The sequence below is a fragment of the Ceratotherium simum genome, chromosome 11 (assembly GCF_057802395.1).
Source record: "Ceratotherium simum simum isolate JZ-2026a chromosome 11, ASM5780239v1, whole genome shotgun sequence".
In the NCBI taxonomy this organism is placed as follows: domain Eukaryota; kingdom Metazoa; phylum Chordata; class Mammalia; order Perissodactyla; family Rhinocerotidae; genus Ceratotherium; species Ceratotherium simum.
Window position 1 is genome coordinate 24,135,237 of NC_141910.1, and position 21,453 is coordinate 24,156,689.

At 35.8% G+C, this 21,453-nt stretch overlaps 1 protein-coding gene across 2 annotated transcripts in view; it reads right to left on the reverse strand.

The window, feature by feature from the left end:
- The window catches only part of REL (REL proto-oncogene, NF-kB subunit), a 41,924-nt gene that overhangs the window by 9,833 nt on the left and 10,638 nt on the right, over positions 1-21,453 (reverse strand). The window contains exons 3-9 of one of the 2 annotated variants that reach the window (XM_087436710.1): positions 20,233-20,381; positions 15,348-15,439; positions 4,224-4,364; positions 2,718-2,822; positions 2,394-2,606; positions 1,743-1,811; positions 1,541-1,609 (exon numbers count right to left, since the gene is read on the reverse strand). In XM_087436710.1, coding sequence (XP_087292836.1) covers positions 1,541-1,609; positions 1,743-1,811; positions 2,394-2,606; positions 2,718-2,822; positions 4,224-4,364; positions 15,348-15,439; positions 20,233-20,381 — 838 coding nt within the window. Of the gene's footprint in view, positions 1-1,540; positions 1,613-1,742; positions 1,812-2,393; positions 2,607-2,717; positions 2,823-4,223; positions 4,365-15,347; positions 15,440-20,232; positions 20,382-21,453 lie in introns of both variants that reach the window. The other variant, XM_004435656.3, reaches the window with a different exon arrangement.

Genomic DNA, 21,453 nt, shown 5'->3' on the forward strand with positions numbered 1-21,453 from the left:
AGACTAAAACTCCATAAACAGACTAATAAAATTTTCAAGGAAACTGATGTAACCTTTCAAATTAAAAAGTTGCATATAAAATTATTACAGGAGTCCAAAACTAAATTCTTTAACACTTACTGTTTTACAGATACCTATAAAATAATTTTGGTAACATATTTTGGCTTAGATAATTTCGCTCCAGTTAAATCTAGCTTCTGAGGCCCTATAAAAGTATTTTTGAAAAATGAAAGATAACAGAATTTCAGTTAATGGCCAAAATCATTTCATATTCCCCACTTTTAGTAGGAAATGGAGGGAAGGAGGAAACACTCATTAGGGATGATTGAAAAAGCCACGTAACTCTCTAAGATATAACTCTAAGGTACTACAAAATTCCCAGTCAGAAAAAAATCAAGGATTCTGTATTTATTTACATATTATATGACTGCTGTACATACTAAACCAAGAAAAAGCACTGATTTAAGAATGTAAGGGGAGGGCCGGCGCCGTGGCTCAGCGGTTAAGTGCGTGCGCTCCACTGCTGGTGGCCCGGGTTCGGATCCCGGGCACGCACCGAGGCACCGCTTCTCCCGCCACGCTGAGGCCGTGTCCCCCATACAGCAACTAGAAGGATGTGCAGCTATGACATACAACTATCTACTGGGGCTTTGGGGGAAAAAAATAAATAAATAAATAAAATTATTAAAAAAAAAAAAAAAAAGAATGTAAGGGGAGGGGCCGGCCCCGTGGCTTAGCGGTTAAGTGCGCGCACTCTGCTACTGGCGACCCGGGTTTGGATCCCGGGTGCGCACCGAGGCACCGCTTCTCTGGCCATGCTGAGGCTGAGTCCCACATACAGCAACCAGAAGGATGTGCAACTATGACATACAACTATCTACTGGGGCTTTGGGGAAAAAAGGAGGAGGATTGGCAATAGATGTTAGCTCAGAGACGGTCTTCCTCAGCAAAAAGAGGAGGATTAGCATGGATGTTAGCTCAGGGCTGATCTTCCTCACCAAAAAAAAAAAAAACGTAAGGGGAAAAAGACTCATAATTAACTCTGGTTGAATGATCTAAACCAGAAGTTGAATACTTTTTTTTTTCTATAAAGGGCCAGATAGTAAATATTTTAGGCTTTGTGGGCCATATATCTCCTCTGTTGGAACTACTCAACTCTGCCACTGTAGTGCAAAAAAAGCAGCCATAGACAACATGTAATTAAATGAGCACGGCTGTGTTCCTATAAAACTTTTTAATTTGCAAAGACAGGTGACTGGCCAGATCTAAATCATTTCTTCCATGACACAATGTAATTAATAAAATTACCACCATATGAACGAAATGTAATTTCTCAAACAATCCCAAAAACATAATCACAGTTTCCAACAGGATCTTTGGAAGCTGAAATCAATTTACTCAATTTCCAAAGCATGCAAAAATTTGTAGGAGTGGACAATATTAAAGAAGCAGTTACCATTCCTAAGAATGGGATTCCAATATACTGTGCAAAGCACTGGTCTTTCTGATCACAAGGAAGACTCTATAGGGGATAAAATACCTTTTTTGATGAATCTTCCTTCTCCAGTTGATCCTAGGGGACCAGGTCTAGGTCTTTCAGGAAAATTAACTGCTGTGATAAAGTTTTTCCATTATTGAATGTAATTTGAAAAATAACACTATCAGTTAAAATTTGAAAAACTGAATAAAGCAAAAAACCCCAAATATCTATTTAAATGCTAACAAATCCAAAATATTCTTACCACAATCCTGCCACAGCTTCTGGAAAAGTAGATTTGTTTTTTGTTTCTTTGCTTTATTGCCATAAGTATCTGGTTAGAAAGAAACCAGGAAAGCATGTGAATCATCATAGGATTATGCTTCCTCTCCTTTAATAAACAAACAGGTATTTTACTCCTATATAGAAAATGTTTTAAATAAATGTACATAATACGCATTTAATAAGTGTTGCAGAGTGTGTCCCAAGTCAGTAGTAAAGGGTATTTTTCTCTTACTAAAAAAATAGTTTTTAATATTCATCTTGTTTTAACATCTATAAGTCAACAATGTCAACTATTGCAATAAAGGCAGATAAGGAAAATGGAGACCACTCTCTGAGTGGCAAGACTGCCATCTATATAAAGGGCACAATAAAGACCAAAATAGAACCTCAAATATAAACCAAATATTGATAAGCAGTTTAGACACTTTGAAATTATTCCAGATTCCTTTCCTAGGAAAGAGATGCAAAGAGCATAAACATCAATTAGTCAAGAATCAACTGAAACTTTCAGGAAAAGAAACGTACATTATGAAGAAACATAACTGTATTCAAATGTATCTTGCAAGAAAATGTTATTAGCAGTAGACTAACTTTAAGAAATATATAAAACATTACCACCAAAAAGTCATACCTTTTTCATCCGGCAGATATCTAAAATCCATAGATTCACTAACTTCCTGGTCAGAAGGTCTCCGCAACTGCATTTTCACTGTCACTGGTTCCGTTATGGCTTTGCAATATGGTGGAGTCTTGAAAACAATGGCTACTTGACGGTGTACATCAGCTTGTGAAAAGATACCTTTTGCTTCCCAATCATTCAACACAAACCGAACTTCTATGTCATCTAGTGAATACGAAAGCAAAGAAATAACCATGGGAAAACAAAGTAAAATGCATTTATTACTCTAAAATATATTCTGAATTCAATGAAGCAAACAAAAAATCAAATACATACCTTTCTGAACTTTGTCACAGAGTAGAAATATTTCATCACCTCCTCTGACACTTCCACAATTCTTGTTTACACGACAAATTCTTAATTCTGCAGTATTAGGAGCACCTAAATATAAAGGACTTTTTTAATGGGTTGCTACCTTAATAATATATATTATTTCTTTTTGATGGAGAGAATTTTAAGAAAACAATTTATAGCATAGATAAAAGCTTTAGTGTATAAATAAATTAAGGACACTAAATACATTAAGCATCCACATCTGTCCCTTTCCTTTTTTTTTTTATAATTTTTATTTATTTATTTTTTTCCCCCAAAGCCCCAGTAGATAGTTGTATGTCATAGCTGCACATCCTTCTTAGTTGCTGTATGTGGGACGTGGCCTCAGCATGGCCAGAGAAGCGGTGTGTCGGTGCGCGCCCGGGATCCGAACCCCGGGCCACCAGCAGCGGAGTGCAGCGGAGTGCAGCGGAGTGCGTGCACTTAACCGCTAACCCACGGGGCCGGCCCTGTCCCTTTCCTTTCTAACTGTATTGCCCAACCTGGTTTATAGAGCCTTGTGACTTCATTTCCAGGCAATGACATGTCCTCTAATTAAATCTCCTTGCTTCTAAATTCTGATTCTTTCAATCCATCCTACACACTGTTACCAGGTTAATCTTAAATCATGACCGTAATCCTCTGGCAATGCAATTTTCATGCTTCCTCTTATCTGGTCAATATTATCCAATAACTCTCCCCTGGCATTCAAAGTTCTCCATCATGAGGATACTCTGATCTACTTTTACAGCCCTACGTCCCACTATCCTTCTACATGCAAAACAGGTATATTCATACACCATTGGTGGATGCATATGTAAGAGTATATACACACACATACATATAAAAATATTTCAGGGCAATTTCATAATCTTTTTAAACTATAAATATCCATATCCTTTGATCTAGCATTTGCCAACATTTCTACTTCTGCAAATTTATGCTAGAGACGTATTTGCACAAGATATACACATAGAGGATATTTATTGCAGTATAATTTGTTAGAACAAAAACAAAAAATTGAGAAGGAAACAAACCAAATGTCTTATAACAGGATAATGATTTTAAAAAAGTATGATATAGCCACATAAGGAAATATGCAGCTACTGAAAAGAATAAGGTTCCTGAATGGGAAAGAGGTTCAAGATATTTGCTAAGAGAAAAAAATAAGCTTAGAAAAAGATGAGTGATGATTTTTTTTAAAGTTGTCAAAAATATTGTGTGAATAATGATGATGATGACGATGTATTTGTATATATATGAAGACCTGGTGAACTATGTACCTGAGGACAGTGATTATCTTTGGAGGATGAGATTATAGACTTAATCTCCTTGTTATTCATTTCAGTAATGTTTGAATTCTTCCTATAATGAACATACTCTTTTTCTAATTTCCAAAATACTTAAAAAAAATTAAGCTATTTAGAAAAACAAGCTAAGGCTGCAAATACAAGAAAATAAAGTACTTACGGTTGTCATAAATTGGGTTAGAGACAACAGGAGGTAGAGCAGTTGTCAAATTACCATGTTCATCAGGGAGGAAAACTTGAAAACATAGTCTCACCACATTGAGGTCACAATCTTCAATATCAAGCAGCTGTGATTCAGGGACTGAATAGTATATATATTTTTTAAGAATGTAAAATAGTTACAGAGAACTAAAATCCTGCTAGGTCCTCCTCCCTGCCCAATATATCCAATACCCTTGAGCAGCATCCAAATCTGTACTAACAAAAACAGAATGGTACACAATCTCAAGAATGCTTGTTATCATTATCATCATGTAGTCACTAACAATATTCATTAAGTTATGGCCACGATCAGGAAGTAACTATCCCAGTCATCTGGAGTTTAGAGCAGAATCCCAAATTGACATTAATAACAAATCAAATTTTTACAAAAATTATTGCAGGTTATACATAACAGAGAATAGGTATTAATTCACTAATTCAACACACATGTATTTAGTCCAGTCATTTTGTTAAGAACTCTGTAAATTATCTCCTAAATCTGTACGAGAGTACTATCATGCCCATTTTACAGATGAGTAACTGATTTTTTTTGTGAGGACGATCAGCCCTAAGCTAACACATGTTGCCAATCCTCCTCTTTTTGCTGAGGAAGATTGGCCCTGGGCTAACATCTGCACTCATCTTCCTCTACTTTATATGGGATGCCGCCACAGCATGGCTTGACAAGCAGTGCATCAGTGTGCGCCCGGGATCTGAATCTGCGAACCCCAGGCTGCCGAAGCGGAGTGCGCTTAACTGCTACGCCACTGGGCTGGCCCCCAAGTAATTGATTTTAAAGAGATGAAATTACTTGTCCAAAGTTTCACAGCTACGAAGTGGCAGAGTAGGAATTCAAACTCAGGTCACTGAATGCAGAACCTATGCTCTTAAGAACTGAACTCTATTAGAAAATTTTACATGTTTTGCATAAAAATGACATACACAGGAATATATACTAAAATTTAGATTAATATTTTAGGGATTAAATACCAAGAGGATACTAGATGATGTAAGGTAGCTAGTTTCCATAAAAAATTTTATGTGCAAACTAGGTTTGCTTTAAAAACAAACACTACAGGGGCCGGCCCCGTGGCGTAGTGGTTAAGTGCACGAGCTCCGCTGCTAGTGGCCCGGGTTCGGATCCTGGGCGCGCACTGACACACCGCTTGTCAGGCCATGCTGTGGCGGCGTCCCATATAAAGTGGAGGAAGATCGGCACGGATGTTAGCTCAGGGCCAGTCTTCCCTCAGCAAAGAGGAAGACTGGCATGGATGTGAGCTCAGGGCTGATCTTCCTCGCGCGCATGCACACACACACACTAAATAAATAAATAAATAAATATTTAAAAACAAACACTACAGCAGGAAAATTTTGCAGCTCTGAAAAAATATAAAAACCCATTCTTCATGACAGAATATGACAGTTTGTTAAATTGATATTTGAAAAGAAATCCAGTTCCAAAGGAAAATATTACTGCCTTTTCAAAGAATACCATAAGCTATAGCAATAAATCATAAATAACATAGCCATATTTTTAAAAAGGATGAAATACACATAATAAATTATATGAAAATTTTTATTTTTCAAAAAAATATTAAAATTTGAAATACTAAGTTTGAAAACACAGTTAAAACCAAAATTCTTTAGTCTTATAGGCAATAACCAAAAAGCAACGTAATTTTGACTGTGTTTATTTAAACTACATTCACAGTCTCAGTAGCTATCACAACATTTAAAATTATCCCATTATCAGCATTCGTAAGCCTTCATTTGAAGGAGTCTATAAGAATATATTTGTACAACTAAAAGGTCAAAACGTTGTGATACGAACACCTGCATCACAGCAGCATACTCTACTGGCACAATTATGTAGGCATGAGGTCTACTTCTTCAAAATCAATTTTTAACAGCATTATAAATTTAGAGTTCAAGATATTAATGTTTCTCAATTCCAAAGATGAGTAATCAATACACACACAAAAAATCAGTAGCTAAGTGCTCCTGACAAGTTTACAAATGAACCTCTGGATAAACAAACTGGGATCGCCATACAACAAAAAAGAACAAACTATGGATATATACCCCAACATGGATATATCTCAAAAACACTATGCTGAGCAAAAGGAACCAGATATCAAATATATACTACACACTTCCATTTACATGAAATTCTAGAAAAGATTAATTGATGGTGGCAGAAACCGAATTAACAGGTGACTGGGGCCAGAGGAGGGAGAGGGAATTGACTGGGAAAGGGATCAAGGACATTTTGCGTTGGTGGGAAGAGAAAACTAAGAACATCCCTGTTTCTCTCTACTCACCAATACTTCTGATTCCAGATGTGTGTGCGTTTTTCCACACACAGCAATTCTCTAACTCTCAGGATACCAACTCAGTGTCCTGCAATTTAACTCAAGTCTGACACTCACTACCTGGGGTTAGCACAGAGCCCACAAGTAAGGGCTTAATCCCACAAGACTACTCCCCCACATACACTTAGGGCACCAACTGCAAGTTCAGGTTGTCACCTTGCAGTCATTTGTTGACTGGCAACAAATTGGGGAGTTTCCCATGACCCACTCCTCGGGTTCAATAATTTGCTAGAACGGCTCACAGAACTCAGGAAAACAATGTATATACTAGATTATCAGTTATTATAAAAGGATACAACTCAAGAAGAGCCAGACAGAAGAAATGCACAGGCAAAGTATGTAGAAGTGGCGCTGAGCTTTCATGCTCTCTCTGGGTGTGCCACCCTCCCAGCTCCTCCACATGTCCACAACCTGGAAGCTCTCCAAACCCCTTCAGTTAGGATTTTTATGGAGGCTTCATTTTGTAGGCATGATTGATTAAATTATTGACCATTGGTGATTAATTTGACCTGCAGCCCCTCTCTGCTTTCTGAAGGTCAGGAGATGAGGTTGAAAGTTCCAGATCTCTAATAACATGCTTGGTTCCTCAGGCAACCAGAGACCCCCATCCTTAGGGGTTTTCCTCAAGTCACTGCATTAACATAAACTCAGGTGTGGTTGAAAGGTGCTTATGTATAACAAAAGACACACCTTTCACCTCTTTTGCTCTTATCACTTAGCAAATTCTAAGGGTTTCAGGAGCTCTGTGCCAGGAATAGGGATGAAGACCAAATATGCATTTCTTACTATAAATCACAATATCACAGAAACCCAGAGAGGTAAATTCAGAATAAGAGGGCTCTTTTTTCCAGATACGGCCTGCCAATTTTGTAATAAGTGGCTAAGAGGATGAGAAGTTGAGATGAACACTCAATGGACTACAGGGGAAAAATAAAGGAGTTCAGGGTCTGCTAAGGGTGGAGGATCTGATAAATGCCCAATGCCTTGGTTGGGGCTCTGGAGGAGCTACACCCTAGGAGTAAGGGTGACCTGAAAAGATACCAGACCTCACAGGGACAAAAAGTCCAGCTTCAAATAACCTAAGTGATTCACTGATTTTTGGTGATCTGGGATTGCTAGTGTAACTACCCACCTACCACAAGAAAATCTTCTGAAAGGAGATGATAACATCCTAGGCCTAAAATCTTTACAATTTTTCAGATAGAATGACTGTTATTCTATTTTAAATAACCAGGCCTATAAGGAGACAAAATAAAGTGGGTTTTTAAAAAAGAAAAGAAAGGGCTGGCCCGGTGGCTTAGCGGTTAAGTGCGCATGCTCTGCTACTGGCTGCCCGGGGTTCAGATCAGATCCCGGGCGCGCACCGACCCACCGCTTCTCCGGCCACGCTTAGGCCGCGTCCCACGTACAGCAACTAGAAGGATGTGCAACTATGACATACAACTATCTACTGGGGCGTTGCGGAAAAAAAGGAGGAGGATTGGCAATAGATGTTAGCTCAGAGCCGGTCTTCCTCAGCAAAAAGAGGAGGATTAGCATGGATGTTAGCTCAGGGCTGATGTCCCTCACAAAAAAAAAAAAAAAAAAAAGAAAAAAAAGAAAAACAACAGGCTACATAAACAGACCACAAAGGATCCAAATAATGAAGTTTTCAGACATATGATTTAAAATAACTATACTTAATGAATTCAAGGAGTTAAAAGACAAGATTGAGAGTTGAGTAGAAAACTTGCAACTATTAGAAAAGGAACCAAACAAATTCTAAAAGGAACCAAAACAAACTCATCAACAGTTTTATAGAAAACACTTTGTGTCTTGTCTTTCAATACACTAGGGACTAAACTCTATTTACCAATATTTCCTACCAAGAGTTTTTTTAAAGTGTTGATTTAGTTTAAAACCTTTAACCCAATTTCAGCCGATTTTTGTATATGGGGAGAGGCAGGGAATCCAACTTAACCACTTTCTCCAGCTTCATTTATCAAATATTTCCTCTCTTTTTCTTGACCTGACATGCTACCTCTGTCATAACGAAAGTCTCATATTTTCTTAGGTCTGTTTCTGGCCTCTCATTTCTACTCCACTGGTCAATCTGTCTATTGTTACCCCAATACTACATTACCTTAATTAGTACCTCTTCATAATAAACCCTAATATCTGTGCTTGCTTCGGCAGCACATATACTAAACTCTAATATCTGATAAGGTCAGTTTCTCATCCCCATTCCTCTTCTATAAAGTATCCTCCTTTTCCTGTTCAGAATCATCTTATCATATTTAATGAAAAACTTCCTTGAGAATTTGTTTGGAATTGCACTGAATCTATACACATCAGTTTGGTAAAAAAATGCCACCTTCATAATATTGATATTAGAGAACATGATATACCTCTCCATCTATTTAGGTGTCCTCTATTATCTCAAAATAAAATTTTATAATTTTTCCTAAAGAAATCCTGATCATTTCTTAGATTATATTTTCTGACAATATTTCCTTTAATTATCTGCCAATGATGTACAGAAATGTAACTGACTATTGTGCATTAATTTTACATCCATTCACCCCTTTAAACTTATTTTTGTATATCCTTTTGAGTTTTCACTGTAAATAATAGCTCCCAATAATTACAGTTCTATTTCCTCATTTTCAATCAGGTCTCACTGCACTGGCTACAATCTCCACTACAACGCTGAAGAGAAGTGGCAAGAGCATACATCCTTTTCTCACTCCTAAATTCAAAGCGAATGCTTCTGATGTTTCCTCCATTTAGGATAATGCTTGCTGTAGGCTTTTTAATATATACATATCATTCTATAATACAAAATGCAATATTTTATTCTGCATTGGTGAAAAATGGTACTATTTTAACATATGCAAAATCTAGCAAAAGGAAGCATGAGACCAATCAAATGCTCTTAAATTCCTCTTTAACTAGTTTAAAATTTCCCGTTATACTTGATCAAAAGGATACAAGGTAACAATTGTTCTCCTTAATCCATCTTTAGAAGTAAAGATCACTCCTTAGTCCTAAAATCAATGTGTGTTTAATAAGAATTTTATCATGATATATTTCTTTTGGAAGTAGGGATTAAAATTTTTAAATCAATTATAATATCTCCTAGGCTCTAGAGATGTGATATTTCTGAAATTCTAATACTGTTAAATATTACTGAAATAAAAGCAAACTCAGGGCAAAAATACACAGTATATAAATTAACAACTTTAAGAGCTATGTCTCATTTAAGAAAAAATATAAAGTTTAGTTATAATTCATTTAATTTCTGTTACTTAAAACACATAGATTATCCCATATATATAATATAATAAAAGCTAACATTTAGCTGCTTATGTGCCAGGAAAAAGGTAAATGGTCATAGCAGTCTATCTTTAATTTACTCATTCTTTTAACATATTTATTGAGCTTCTATTATGTGCTACACACTAAAATAAATGCCCAATACAGATATGAAAAGACAGTGCCTGCTCTTAGTGAGATTAGTGTCTGCATGAGAAACAGGTACATAAACTAAAATTATATAATATAACATGAAAAGTGCTATAATGGGAGTATTTTCAAGGACTACTGAAGGCATAAAAGAAGTGCCTCAAGTTCTGCTGAGGGTAATTAAAGACGGCTTGAAAAACTAAAGTAGCTATAACGAAGAAAGGATAATGAAGTACACAAGAGTCTTTTTTTTCTTCTTGCTTTTTAAGCTTTAAATTGTGAGGAAAGGCTTTTATTTTCCTGTATTAAATCAGACTTTCGAGATGAGAATTTATGTTAGAGACTACTTGTCTTTTTAAACTGTACTCCTTTTCAGATTACCAATATAAAATAATCCCCCAAACTCAACTGCAAAACGGTCTTTGTGCTCTCATAATAACTCAATGTCCCCTGTACGTGGAAAAAAGGTAAAATGCCTAGTAAAACTGAATTGCAAATTCTTTATTGTCAAAATCCTATGGGTTTTAATCACTGAATATTAGAATTCCTTACATATCATTAAATACGTAGCTGGAAAATGATAATTTAACATTTTTTTCTTTTATAGTAAGAGTACTCTATGAAATCTAACTGCCATTCTTTTGTTCTAAGTAGACTGTTAAAATTTGACATTGGAGCCCTTAATTCCTCACTCAATTTAGACTTCAGTGCACAGCAGACAATTTGAACAATATTTTACATAAAGCCTTGTCAAGTTTAACACTACTTGATTGCTGTATATCCTTAATTGCAAGAGACAGTTCCTATTTTAAAGAACTAATGCAAGAAAGATAAGGAATGGCCTTAAAACATACTACGTGATATAGTATACAAAATAATCCTATGCAAAGTAAGAATAATTTTTAGTAGTCTTTGTATTTTCACATGATATTTGATCTTTAGAGAACAGACCGTCACAATGAGATAGCATCAGGCTTTAGGCCAGAATTTGTAGATCCTATTCTGCTAAACACTTCCAATTCCATTGTTTCTACGTATCATAAATATATAGCAGAAAAGCAAAGTTAGCTAGGCTCTTATAATTCTTTACCAGTAGAATTTTCCTATGTCAAGGGATACATCTATAAAAAAGTGTCAGTTCAGCTCTGACAAATTTCTAAGTGGTAGAATTTAAACTAGTATACTCTGAAAATAAACAACCAAAGAAAGGATAATTCTACAGTTGAGTTCAAGTTACTTAAATTAGTTTTTAGTGTTTTGAGTTTTTTCAAGGGGATAGATTTTATTTGCCTTGCTTACTATTAGAAATGCACATTTTAGGTTTTATTTCAATATTCTAGGAAAACAATAAAATAAATAATTATTATTATTTCTATCATGAAAACTGTACCAGAATAGAGAATGAGGCCTACTCCAACAATCCTGTTTAAATTTATAACTTGTCCTCCTAATTATAGATTCCCAGCTCCTAACATTGCTGTTTTTTATCCTTAGCACTTCAGAGTCTCAAGATTTAGTGAAGGAGAAACATGTAAACAAAGTTATAGCAAACCATATCAGAAATATGTACAGCACTTTGGGAAAACAGACTGAATACCTCAGTCTGTATGGGAAGGTCCCGGAAAACTTGAAAGAGGTGACCCTTAAACTTAAACTTGAAGGCCAAGCAGCAAGAATTCACCAAGTAGATTAGGGCATTCCATTCAACTGCATATATAAAGGTGCAGTAGCGAGAAGAACATGGCTCTTCTAACATGGCACATAGTTCAGAATGGAAAAAGTTCAGACGGCAAAAACAAAGTGTGCATGTGTGTACTCAGCGTTAGGGGAAGGAGAACAGGAAGTTGAGGCAGAGGATGAAAGCCAGAGGTGAAGGTAGAGCAGAAAACAAGGATCAGATTATGAAGGGCTTTGAATGCCATGCCTGAGAAGCTGAATCTAGCAAGTAATGCAGAGTTTCTCAAAGTGAGATCCATGGATCACCTGCATCAAAATCATCTAGGAGAGAGATTTTCAAATTGTAGTTTGGGATCCACTGGTCAGAAAATTAACTTAGTGGGTTGGATAAGCATTTTCCTAAAAAATAAAAAATGGAACTGAAAGGAATGAAATAGAGTACATTGCATGTAGTAAGAATATTGTTTTTTTATCTAGGTGTGTATGTGTGCATGTGTATATGTATTGAGCAGAGAAATAAAACCTATTTCCTACTGTGAATCACAGTCAAGTAAGTTAGGAAACATGGATCTAGAGGCTTCTTAAAGTGCAGAGTCCCAGGGCCCCCACGAGAATTATCAAATTAGTAGGACCTATCTGATAATAGACCTATCAAATTAGTAGGCCTGATATCTACATTTTTAACAAGTACTAAGGGATTCCTATGCACACTCAAATTGAGAACGACTGCTGAGAATTATTTGGAGCCACTGAGGGATGATAATCAGAGTTCTGAAATGATTCATATTGGTTTTAGAAGGATCTTACTGGATGCAGAGTATATAAAATGCTTGGCGAGTGATCAAGAATAGAGGCAGGAACACAAGTTTAGAGGCTATCAACAATGGTCCAGGCTAAAAATGATATAAGCTTATATTCCTACAATGGTAGGTGAGAAGAATGGAGAAGATGGACTGAGACATGGTCAGGGTGGGTGAACAAAACAGTTTTTCTGGAATATTGAAGGGTTCATGAAGAGTAGCAGCAAAAGAGAAGGTAGGAAAGACATGTTGGAGCTATATGTGGAAGACTTTCAATTCAGGGCCATTTAATTTTTAAACTATTTAAGGAGCCATTGCAACTTTTTAATCACAATAATGTGCTAAATCACTGATCTAAGATTATTCTAATGAGGGGAAAATTACTACAGTTCAAATTATGAAATGATAAATACTTAAAACTAGGGAGATAGCAAAAGGTCTAGAGAAAGGAATGGATGTTAACAAAAAACCAAAAAACTAAACAGAAAACACAAATACTTCGAAGAATCAATTAGCAGGATTGTTCCTTCCCCAAGTCTCCATTCATCTAGGCAGCACAGCAGAGATAAGACAACGAGCCTGGGAGCCAGGCTACCTGTGTTCAAATTCTAGCTGCACCATTCACCAGCTACACGACCTTGAGAAAATTACTTAACTGTTCTATGCCTTCACTTCCTTGTTTATAAAGTGGAGATAATAATAGTTCCTACTTCATAGGTTGTTACAAGAATTAAATGGAGTAAAATATGTAAAGCACTTATTATGTACTAGGAACTATTCTAAGTGCTATATGAGTGTTTGTTATTAACATCATGCCTAGGTGAATTGGTAAAAAAAAAAAAAAAAAAAAAAAGAACCAAATGACTTCCATAGATGGCCCATCTGCTCCTTGACTCCTGCATCCTCCTCTTTAATCCCCTTTCCACCAGAGTCAGGAGATCTGGATATGAATTCCAGCTCCGCCACTTGTAATTGCCATATGACTTGGGAAAGTTACATAACCAAAGCTGTGGTTTTCTCTTCAGTAAAGGGGTGTTGTTGTAATGATTAAATAAAGTAGTGTACGTGATAAAGCATTTAACATTTACTCTTTGACATACAAAAAGTACCTAATAAATGGTAGCTATTATTTATAACCTCCTGTTTTATACTACATTATCCCTGTTTCATACTACATCTAGACTTAGGGGCCTCTAGAATTTAAAAGTGTGGCCTTTTACTTTAGCAATGAATCAAAATTTTAAATAAGCATACTTTTGACCCAGAATTTTCCACTTTTGAAAATTTATCCTAAGGAAATGATCACACAAGAGCTCAAAGTACATACTCAATGGAGCTTTTTTAAAATGAAAATAACCTAAATGTTCATTAATAGATGACTAGATAAATAAATTATGGTCTACTCAAACAACAGAATACTCGGTTAAAATAAGTACTCACATGGAAAGATGTTTAAGATATATTCCTGAGTGGAAAAAAAGAAGCACTAGAATAGGAAGTATAGCATGATTTCATTCATATAAAATTTATATGTATGCATACGACTATACATGTATAAAGGAAATTCTAGAAAAATACACATGAAACTTAACAGTAGTGTCCTCTGATGAGTAAGATTGAAGGGGAAGAAGGGGACTTTCGCTTTCAGCATTATACTAAATTGTATGAAAAATAAAGACTTAGAGAAAAGAGATGCTGATCTTATGGTTCATAAAAACACAGTACTTGTCTATGAGCATATTTCTTAAATTATCATCATATCTCTTAAATTATTTTTACACATCCAGGAAAAAGGCAAACCAACAATATAAGTACGTCTTAAATATAACAAAGAAATTTATTCTTTGAAAATTTTATAGTTGTTCAATTCCTGAATTATGCATATTTAAGCAGCTACAGAGGACTACAATGAAGACTACTGTAGTGCAGGATGCCACCATTTAGCTTGGTAGTCATTTTATCTATTCAAACAATATAGAGTGCTTACAATTGCCAGGTGCTACACCAGCTAGTGCCATCCCCAACAAAATCCACTAAACAGTAAATATCTAGCCATAAACACAAATAAGCTTTGAAAATATTTTGTACAGCTTCTACTATTTCTACACTTCTTCTCTCACATTGGGATTAAGTTTCACTGTTGAATATGCCCTTGAGTTAAACGTACTCCAACACCTTATAACCACAGTGCCTATTCAACAGTCAGAAAGGGGAGTGTATATTGTCAGCTGGAGTGGCAAAAGGCCACAGTCGATGAGAATCAAACATTTTTGAAAGAGTTTTCTTATAGAAAACAATGACACTTTCCACTGATACCAGAAAGCCCAGTCTGCATTAAGAATTTTTTTTCCAAACTGTGAAAGATTTTTTTTTTTTTTTTTTGGTCAGGAATATTAGCCCTGAGCTAACATCCGTTGCCAATCCTCCTGTTTTTGCTGAGGAAGATCGGCCCTGGGCTAACATCTGTGCCCATCTTCCTCTACTTTATATGGGGCACCGCCACATCATGGCTTGACAAGTGGTTCATCAGTCCGCACCCAGGATCCGAACCTGTGAACCCCGGGCTGCTGAAGCGGAGCGTGCGAACTTAACCGCTATGCCACTGGGCTGGCCCCGGAAAGATTTTAAATATACTTCATTCCTCAGATACAGGTATAAGTCAACAAGTAGAAAAGTGAACACAGAACTTAAGACAGCTTTTAAAACATAGGTTTAAGATACAAATAGAAATCACTTACACAAATAAGTCAATATCCAAATAATAGAAATGATTATATCAAACATACTTACCGTTGAAAGGATTGATTCCTGCCCTTATTCTTGAAATAATAGCTTCTTTTACTTCTTTTTTCTTTACACATCGAATGCCCAAATTTTGAAAACTAGAAGGAAAACAGAGAACTTTCAAACTGCATTATAGTTAAACCCAGGGACACATAAATGAGGTTTTACTAAAGAATACTGCAAAAATCAAGCATATATCCAACAGTGAAGAGTCATCATTGAGATATTAAAAGCATGAAATACATTTACAATTGCTATGATAAAGATGTGAGGGTAAAAATAGTGGGGTTATATTCCTAAGATAACTGTTGAAAGAAAAATAGTATAAACTGTATCATTTTACAGACAATATTTTACAATTATACTTTACTAATATGCCTATGGCAAATACACCAAAGTAGATGAAGATTGACAGGAAAACGACACCAAAAAGCTAAAATTCACCTCCCAAACAAATTCATAATCAAATCAATAAAATTTGTCTATTTGATCACGTAAATCAAAAGTTGTAAAAAGATGCCCACAGGCTGAAGCCCACAGGTATGTTTAGCTGAGCCCATAAAAGTGTTGCCTACATTCAAAAAAAAAATGTGCATAGACTACTACCATCTAAAAATCAGGTAACTGCATATTAACATCTTCTCTTGAACATTTTAAAGGTCTGGCAACAGTAAGCTGGCACAGAAACACATGGCTGGAGCTAAGCACCTGCAGCCCCATCTATGCAGGGCTCTCCAGTTTGCCACAGTGCCTGCTAGTCCTCTTACACCTGAGCCACTCCACTCCACTCCACAGACATTTGATTTCTGAGCCCTGACTGCTAGTAGCAGTGGAATATGTTTTATGCTGTAGTATATGAAGCTACAATAATGATTCATCATAAGAAAGCACTGAAATGTGTTTTTTTAGAATTAAAATGTGTTTAATTAGAAAGATGTTTAATACTAACAATAATATTTAACAAAAGTTTCAAAATGTCATTTATGGAAAACTTCTCAATAGCTACAAATATTACTAATTTGCATATGTGTAATACAGATGATGGTGGGGGGAACTCCCCTACCACCACCAGTCATACTTGTTCCCACATGGAAAAACCATGACATCATTGAAGTTGGGTGGGTGTGAATAAGGAAGCAAAACTTGGTTATAAAAACATCACTATTTGTTCAAACTTCACATGGCACTTTGCGACAGGAGGCTGCCTGCCTTGTCTGCCCCTCTCTATGCTCATGCTGTCTTTTGTTCATGCTCTTCACATTCACCACACTTGTGATTTTGTTAGCGCCTAAAATATCTTTGATGTTTCCTTCCTCTGCCTAAAATAATTAAACAATAAATCTTGAATTTGTAATCCTTTCTTGAAACCCTGAAACTATAATGCTCTTCCTCAAAACTATGCCACTTCTTTGAAAGAGTCTTAGCTTGGTTCTCACTTTTTCTTTGACAAAAGATTTTAAAGAATTCTTCATTTTAATATACACTACTCGATTCTGTTTCATCTGAATAATCATATTTGACTGCTATTCACAGAATATTCGAAGTAGTGGGGATTTCTGAAATTCTGACATGAGGAAACCAAGGATCACAGAAATTATTTGAATCAATTATTCATTCATAGTCATTCAACAAGTTTTGGGGTTCCTACTTTGTACCAGAAACTCTGGAAAGTAATAGGGATATAAAATCCCTCCTCTCATGGAGCTTACAGTCTAGTGCAGGAGTTGAGAAACTATAGTGCATGGACCAAACCCAGCCCACTACCTATTTTTGTAAATAAAGTTTTATTGGAACATAGACAAACTGATTTGTTTACGTATTGTCTACGGGTGCTTTCATACTACTAAAGCAGAGCTGAGCAGTTGCAACAGAGACCATATGGCCTACAAAACCTAAAATATATACTATCTGGTCCTTTACAAAAAAAAATTGCTGACCTCTAGTCTAGTGAAGCAGATAGATATTAAGCAATCATACAAAAAAATGCTCAACTGAAACCATGACAAGTTTTATAAAGGAGATATACATGATGTCATGGGAGCCTATGATGGAAGAGAATTGATCAATTCAGGGAGGGCAGATAAGGATCCTTGTAGGAAATGATCCTTAATATGAAAGGAAATGAACCAAGGGAAGAGGAGACTAAAGAGACTGCAGGCAGAAAGAATAGAACATGCAAAGGTCCCTACAGAAGAGCATTGTGAGCACAAGAAACTAAAGGAAAGCCTCTGTGACTGGAGTATAGAGTTCAAGGCGAGCACGGTATAATAGAAGGCTAGAAATACAAGCGGGCCATGTGGGCCTTGCAGGTCATAAAAGGAATGTTGTCCTTATGCCAAGAGCCACATAAAGCCATCACAATGTTTTAGTGAGGTGAGACCAATTAGATTTGTATTGGAAAAGATCATTATGAATAAATTAAAAAAAAAAAGATCACTCTGGAGTGAAAAAAAAAGTGGAAGACAAATTGGGGAGGAGAGGTGGAGGTACAGAAAGAGTTGATACAGGAAGACCAGTCAGGAAGCTATGCTGGCAGCCCACATTTAGATTACAGCAGTAATAGTATGGTGGCGATGGAGGTCACTGAGAGAAGTAGATAGGTTCAAAATCTATTTAGGAGGTAACTGTTAGTGAATTCAATGTGTGCACCTATGTGAGGGGTGTCAAGGATGACATCTATGTTTGGGGCTTTTATAGCAACCACTAAGACAAAGCACACTGGAAGACCAATTTTGAGAGGAAAGAGGTATGATCATGGTAAGATCATGGTTTGTGGCATATTTTATTTGAGATGCTTTTGAGATATTTAACAGAATATGTCAAAAAGGCAATTAGACTAAATATCATTCCCCACTGAAAGAAACCAAGGCTCCTTAAAAAAATTTGATGATTTCAGGGCTGGGGCAAAAAAACTACAAGTAAGTCTTGAACACTTTGCTGTGTCAGAAAGTAAAGTGTACAAAGAAAGATGGGGACATGACAAAAGAACACAGAAAACACTTTGAAGGGGCTTGTACTGGTCAAATTTGGAGCAATTTGAAAATCAAAATAATACTGCCAGTAATGGACTATATAGTAACATTGAATATAAGAATCCATGGTCTACAGTGGTATTTTTTTATGGGGAAAGGGAAGAAGGAAAAGTTTTTTTTACGATAGAATGCCAATTAATATCACCAATGGAAAAAACTACTATCACATGTCTCCTGAAGGGCTATTTTGAGAACTATACAGCATCATCTCTGTAGATTTCTTGACCAAAATGTTTCATGTTAACATGAAAATATTATTCATGGGAACATGGATATAATCATGAGCAACAATTCAGACTAATCCACATTGAACAACAATCTTCAAAACAAATAGCCTAGACTCTTCAAAAATGTTCATGTCATGAAAGACCAAAAAAGGCTGGGAAATTGTTCTAAACTGAAGGAGACTAAATAAGCATGACAACTAAATATAATATGTGAACCTTAATGAGACCCTGGATTGGGGGAGAGGCAGGACAGCATAAAGGGCATTATTGAGACATTACTGGACATAATTAGGGTAGTCCAAAAATTTAACTGCCTGTAACTAAGATAGAGAAGGAACAGCCAGAAAAGCAGGAAGTAAAATAGGAGAGTTCGTTCTCATAGAAATCAAGGAATAAGAATGTTTCAACCAGGAGTGGTTTACAGTGCAAAATGCTGCTGGGAGGTCAAATAATATAAATAGGAAATATTTCTTGCCAAGTGCGTATTGCTAGCTATTTTATGTTTTGTGTTGTTGTCATAAGAGGAATATTTTGAAAGCATATTTTCTAAATGGTTGTTACTAATATATGAGGAGGCTACAATTTTTTTCCTGTTAACTACATTTCATTTTTCCCCAAAGGCAATACATGTTCATTACAAAAAAATGAATTACAAAATAAACACAAGTTAGAAGAAAAACAAAAAAGCCCACAATCCTACCCAGAGACAACTACTAGTATACCTTAGTGTACATACTACCTTGTATATGTACACATTTATTCTAAACAAAGATTTTTTATCACATATTGTTTCAAAATCTATTTATCTAACATATTGTGAATATCTTTCTATACAAAGACACATTTGCTATATTATTTTTAAGGCTACATAGAAGTACATTGCACGGATGTACCAGTTTATTTAACTAATCCTGCTTTGCTTATATTTTGGATTGCTTCTAACTTTTTGCCATTACAAACAGAGCTGCAGTGAACATCATTATAGCCACATGTCTGAACATGTTTAATTAATTGTTTCCTGAGGATAAATTCCTGGAAGTAGAATTGCTGGTTCAAGAGACATTCATATTTTTCAGGCTTTTGCTATGTAGTTGTTAAAATGCCTAGATTTTATTAACTTACACTCTCATCAATATGATGAATGGGCCCATCTTCTGGCAGCCTTACCAACACAAAGTGTCACATAATTTTCTAAATCTTAGAACCATTGTTTTATGTTAATTTTATAACCCAACCTTTTCTAAATAATAATTCCAATTTTCCAGTTGATTTCCTCACATCTGGCAATTTTTAAGTTAACTATTAACGAAAAGATAAAATAAAATTTTATGAAAGAAAATCTTTCATAAATTATTCAAACTAAGAAAGAAAATCACAGCATAAAATAAGTTTATGTTTACTTTTAGTAACAATAAAGAAGTATTCCTGCTACCATCATGGGCTGTCTACTAGTAAAGAATGAAAGGGTAGTTCTAATGCAAATAGTAAGAAAATTTAAATGTACACTATAGTAAATAGAGGGAGAATGAGGAATTAGTTTATTCTTCTAAAAAATAACAGATGTACATGGATAGGAAACAGAGCACCCTACGCTTATCCTATTCCTGAAGATGTCTGTGACTCTGTACTTACAACAAAGGTCTGCGTTCTTGTCCAAATTCTGCTTCATAGTAGCCATCTCTGCAGTCTTTTCCTACTAAATCATGAGGATGAGGTTTATATGGGTCATTCTTTGTTACTAACGTAATTCTCACTTTTCCTTTTCCATAATAGTGCATAATCTGAAAAAGGGGAAAATTAAATATATGATCCATAAATATATCTCATTAAGAACTGATCTACTAAATGAGAGTTCAACTTATATAATGTAGTTAGGACTGGATAAAATAAAGTCCAATTGACTGGCAACTGCAGTTTGACCAAAACTTTCCAGAGAATACCAGTAGGGAAGAATTTACCTCTCAGTTCCTTGGCATATTATTTTCTGCCCTAATTACAATAGGTCATATCATCTGATTCTGCTTATTTTCCTTTGAAAACAAGTAAAATTATACCAAAATATTATCACAGAGCATGAGGAAATACTTAGATATTGAATCACTGAATGCCATGCTTATATACATTGTCATACTATAAACATCCCCTGAAAGTATATATTTAAAGCCACAATGAAAATGATAGCACACCAATATGATCATTTTACCTTTCTTTTTTTTTTGTGAGGAAGATTGGCCCTGAGCTAACATCTGTTGCCAATCTTCCTCCTTTTTTGCTTTTTTCTCCCCAAAGCCCCAGTAGATAGTTGTATGTCATAGCTGTACATCCTTCTAGTTGCTCTATGTGGGGTGCCGCCTCAGTATGGCTTGATGAGCAGTGCGTAGGTCTGCACCCAGGATCCGAACCAGCAACCCCAGGCCACCGAAGCAGAGCGCTCGAACTTAACCACTACACCTCTGGGCCGACCCCTGATCATTTTACTTAATATGTGACATTTCATTTCAAAAAGTATTGTTAGTAAACATATTCAAGTGTTCACTGTACAATAGGCAATATATCAAGTTGAGTTTCACGAAATTAAGTTTTCACACAAAACGAAATTTTCACGAAATTAAGTTTTTCTAGATGTAACTACATCTAGAACACTGAGAATGAAGAGCAGAGTTAAGCATGGAAGAGGAAGGACGACACTGAGCATGGGGAGGAGCTAATTGTTTAGTCTGGAAGGTAGCAAATTTGCAAGCACAAAGCAGGGAATATAAAAACCAGCATAGGACAAGGGAGCAAGGTAGTTAAAAATGGGGGCTTACCAGGTAAGAGGGCAATAAAATCCATAATTTTGAATTTAAACTTAAT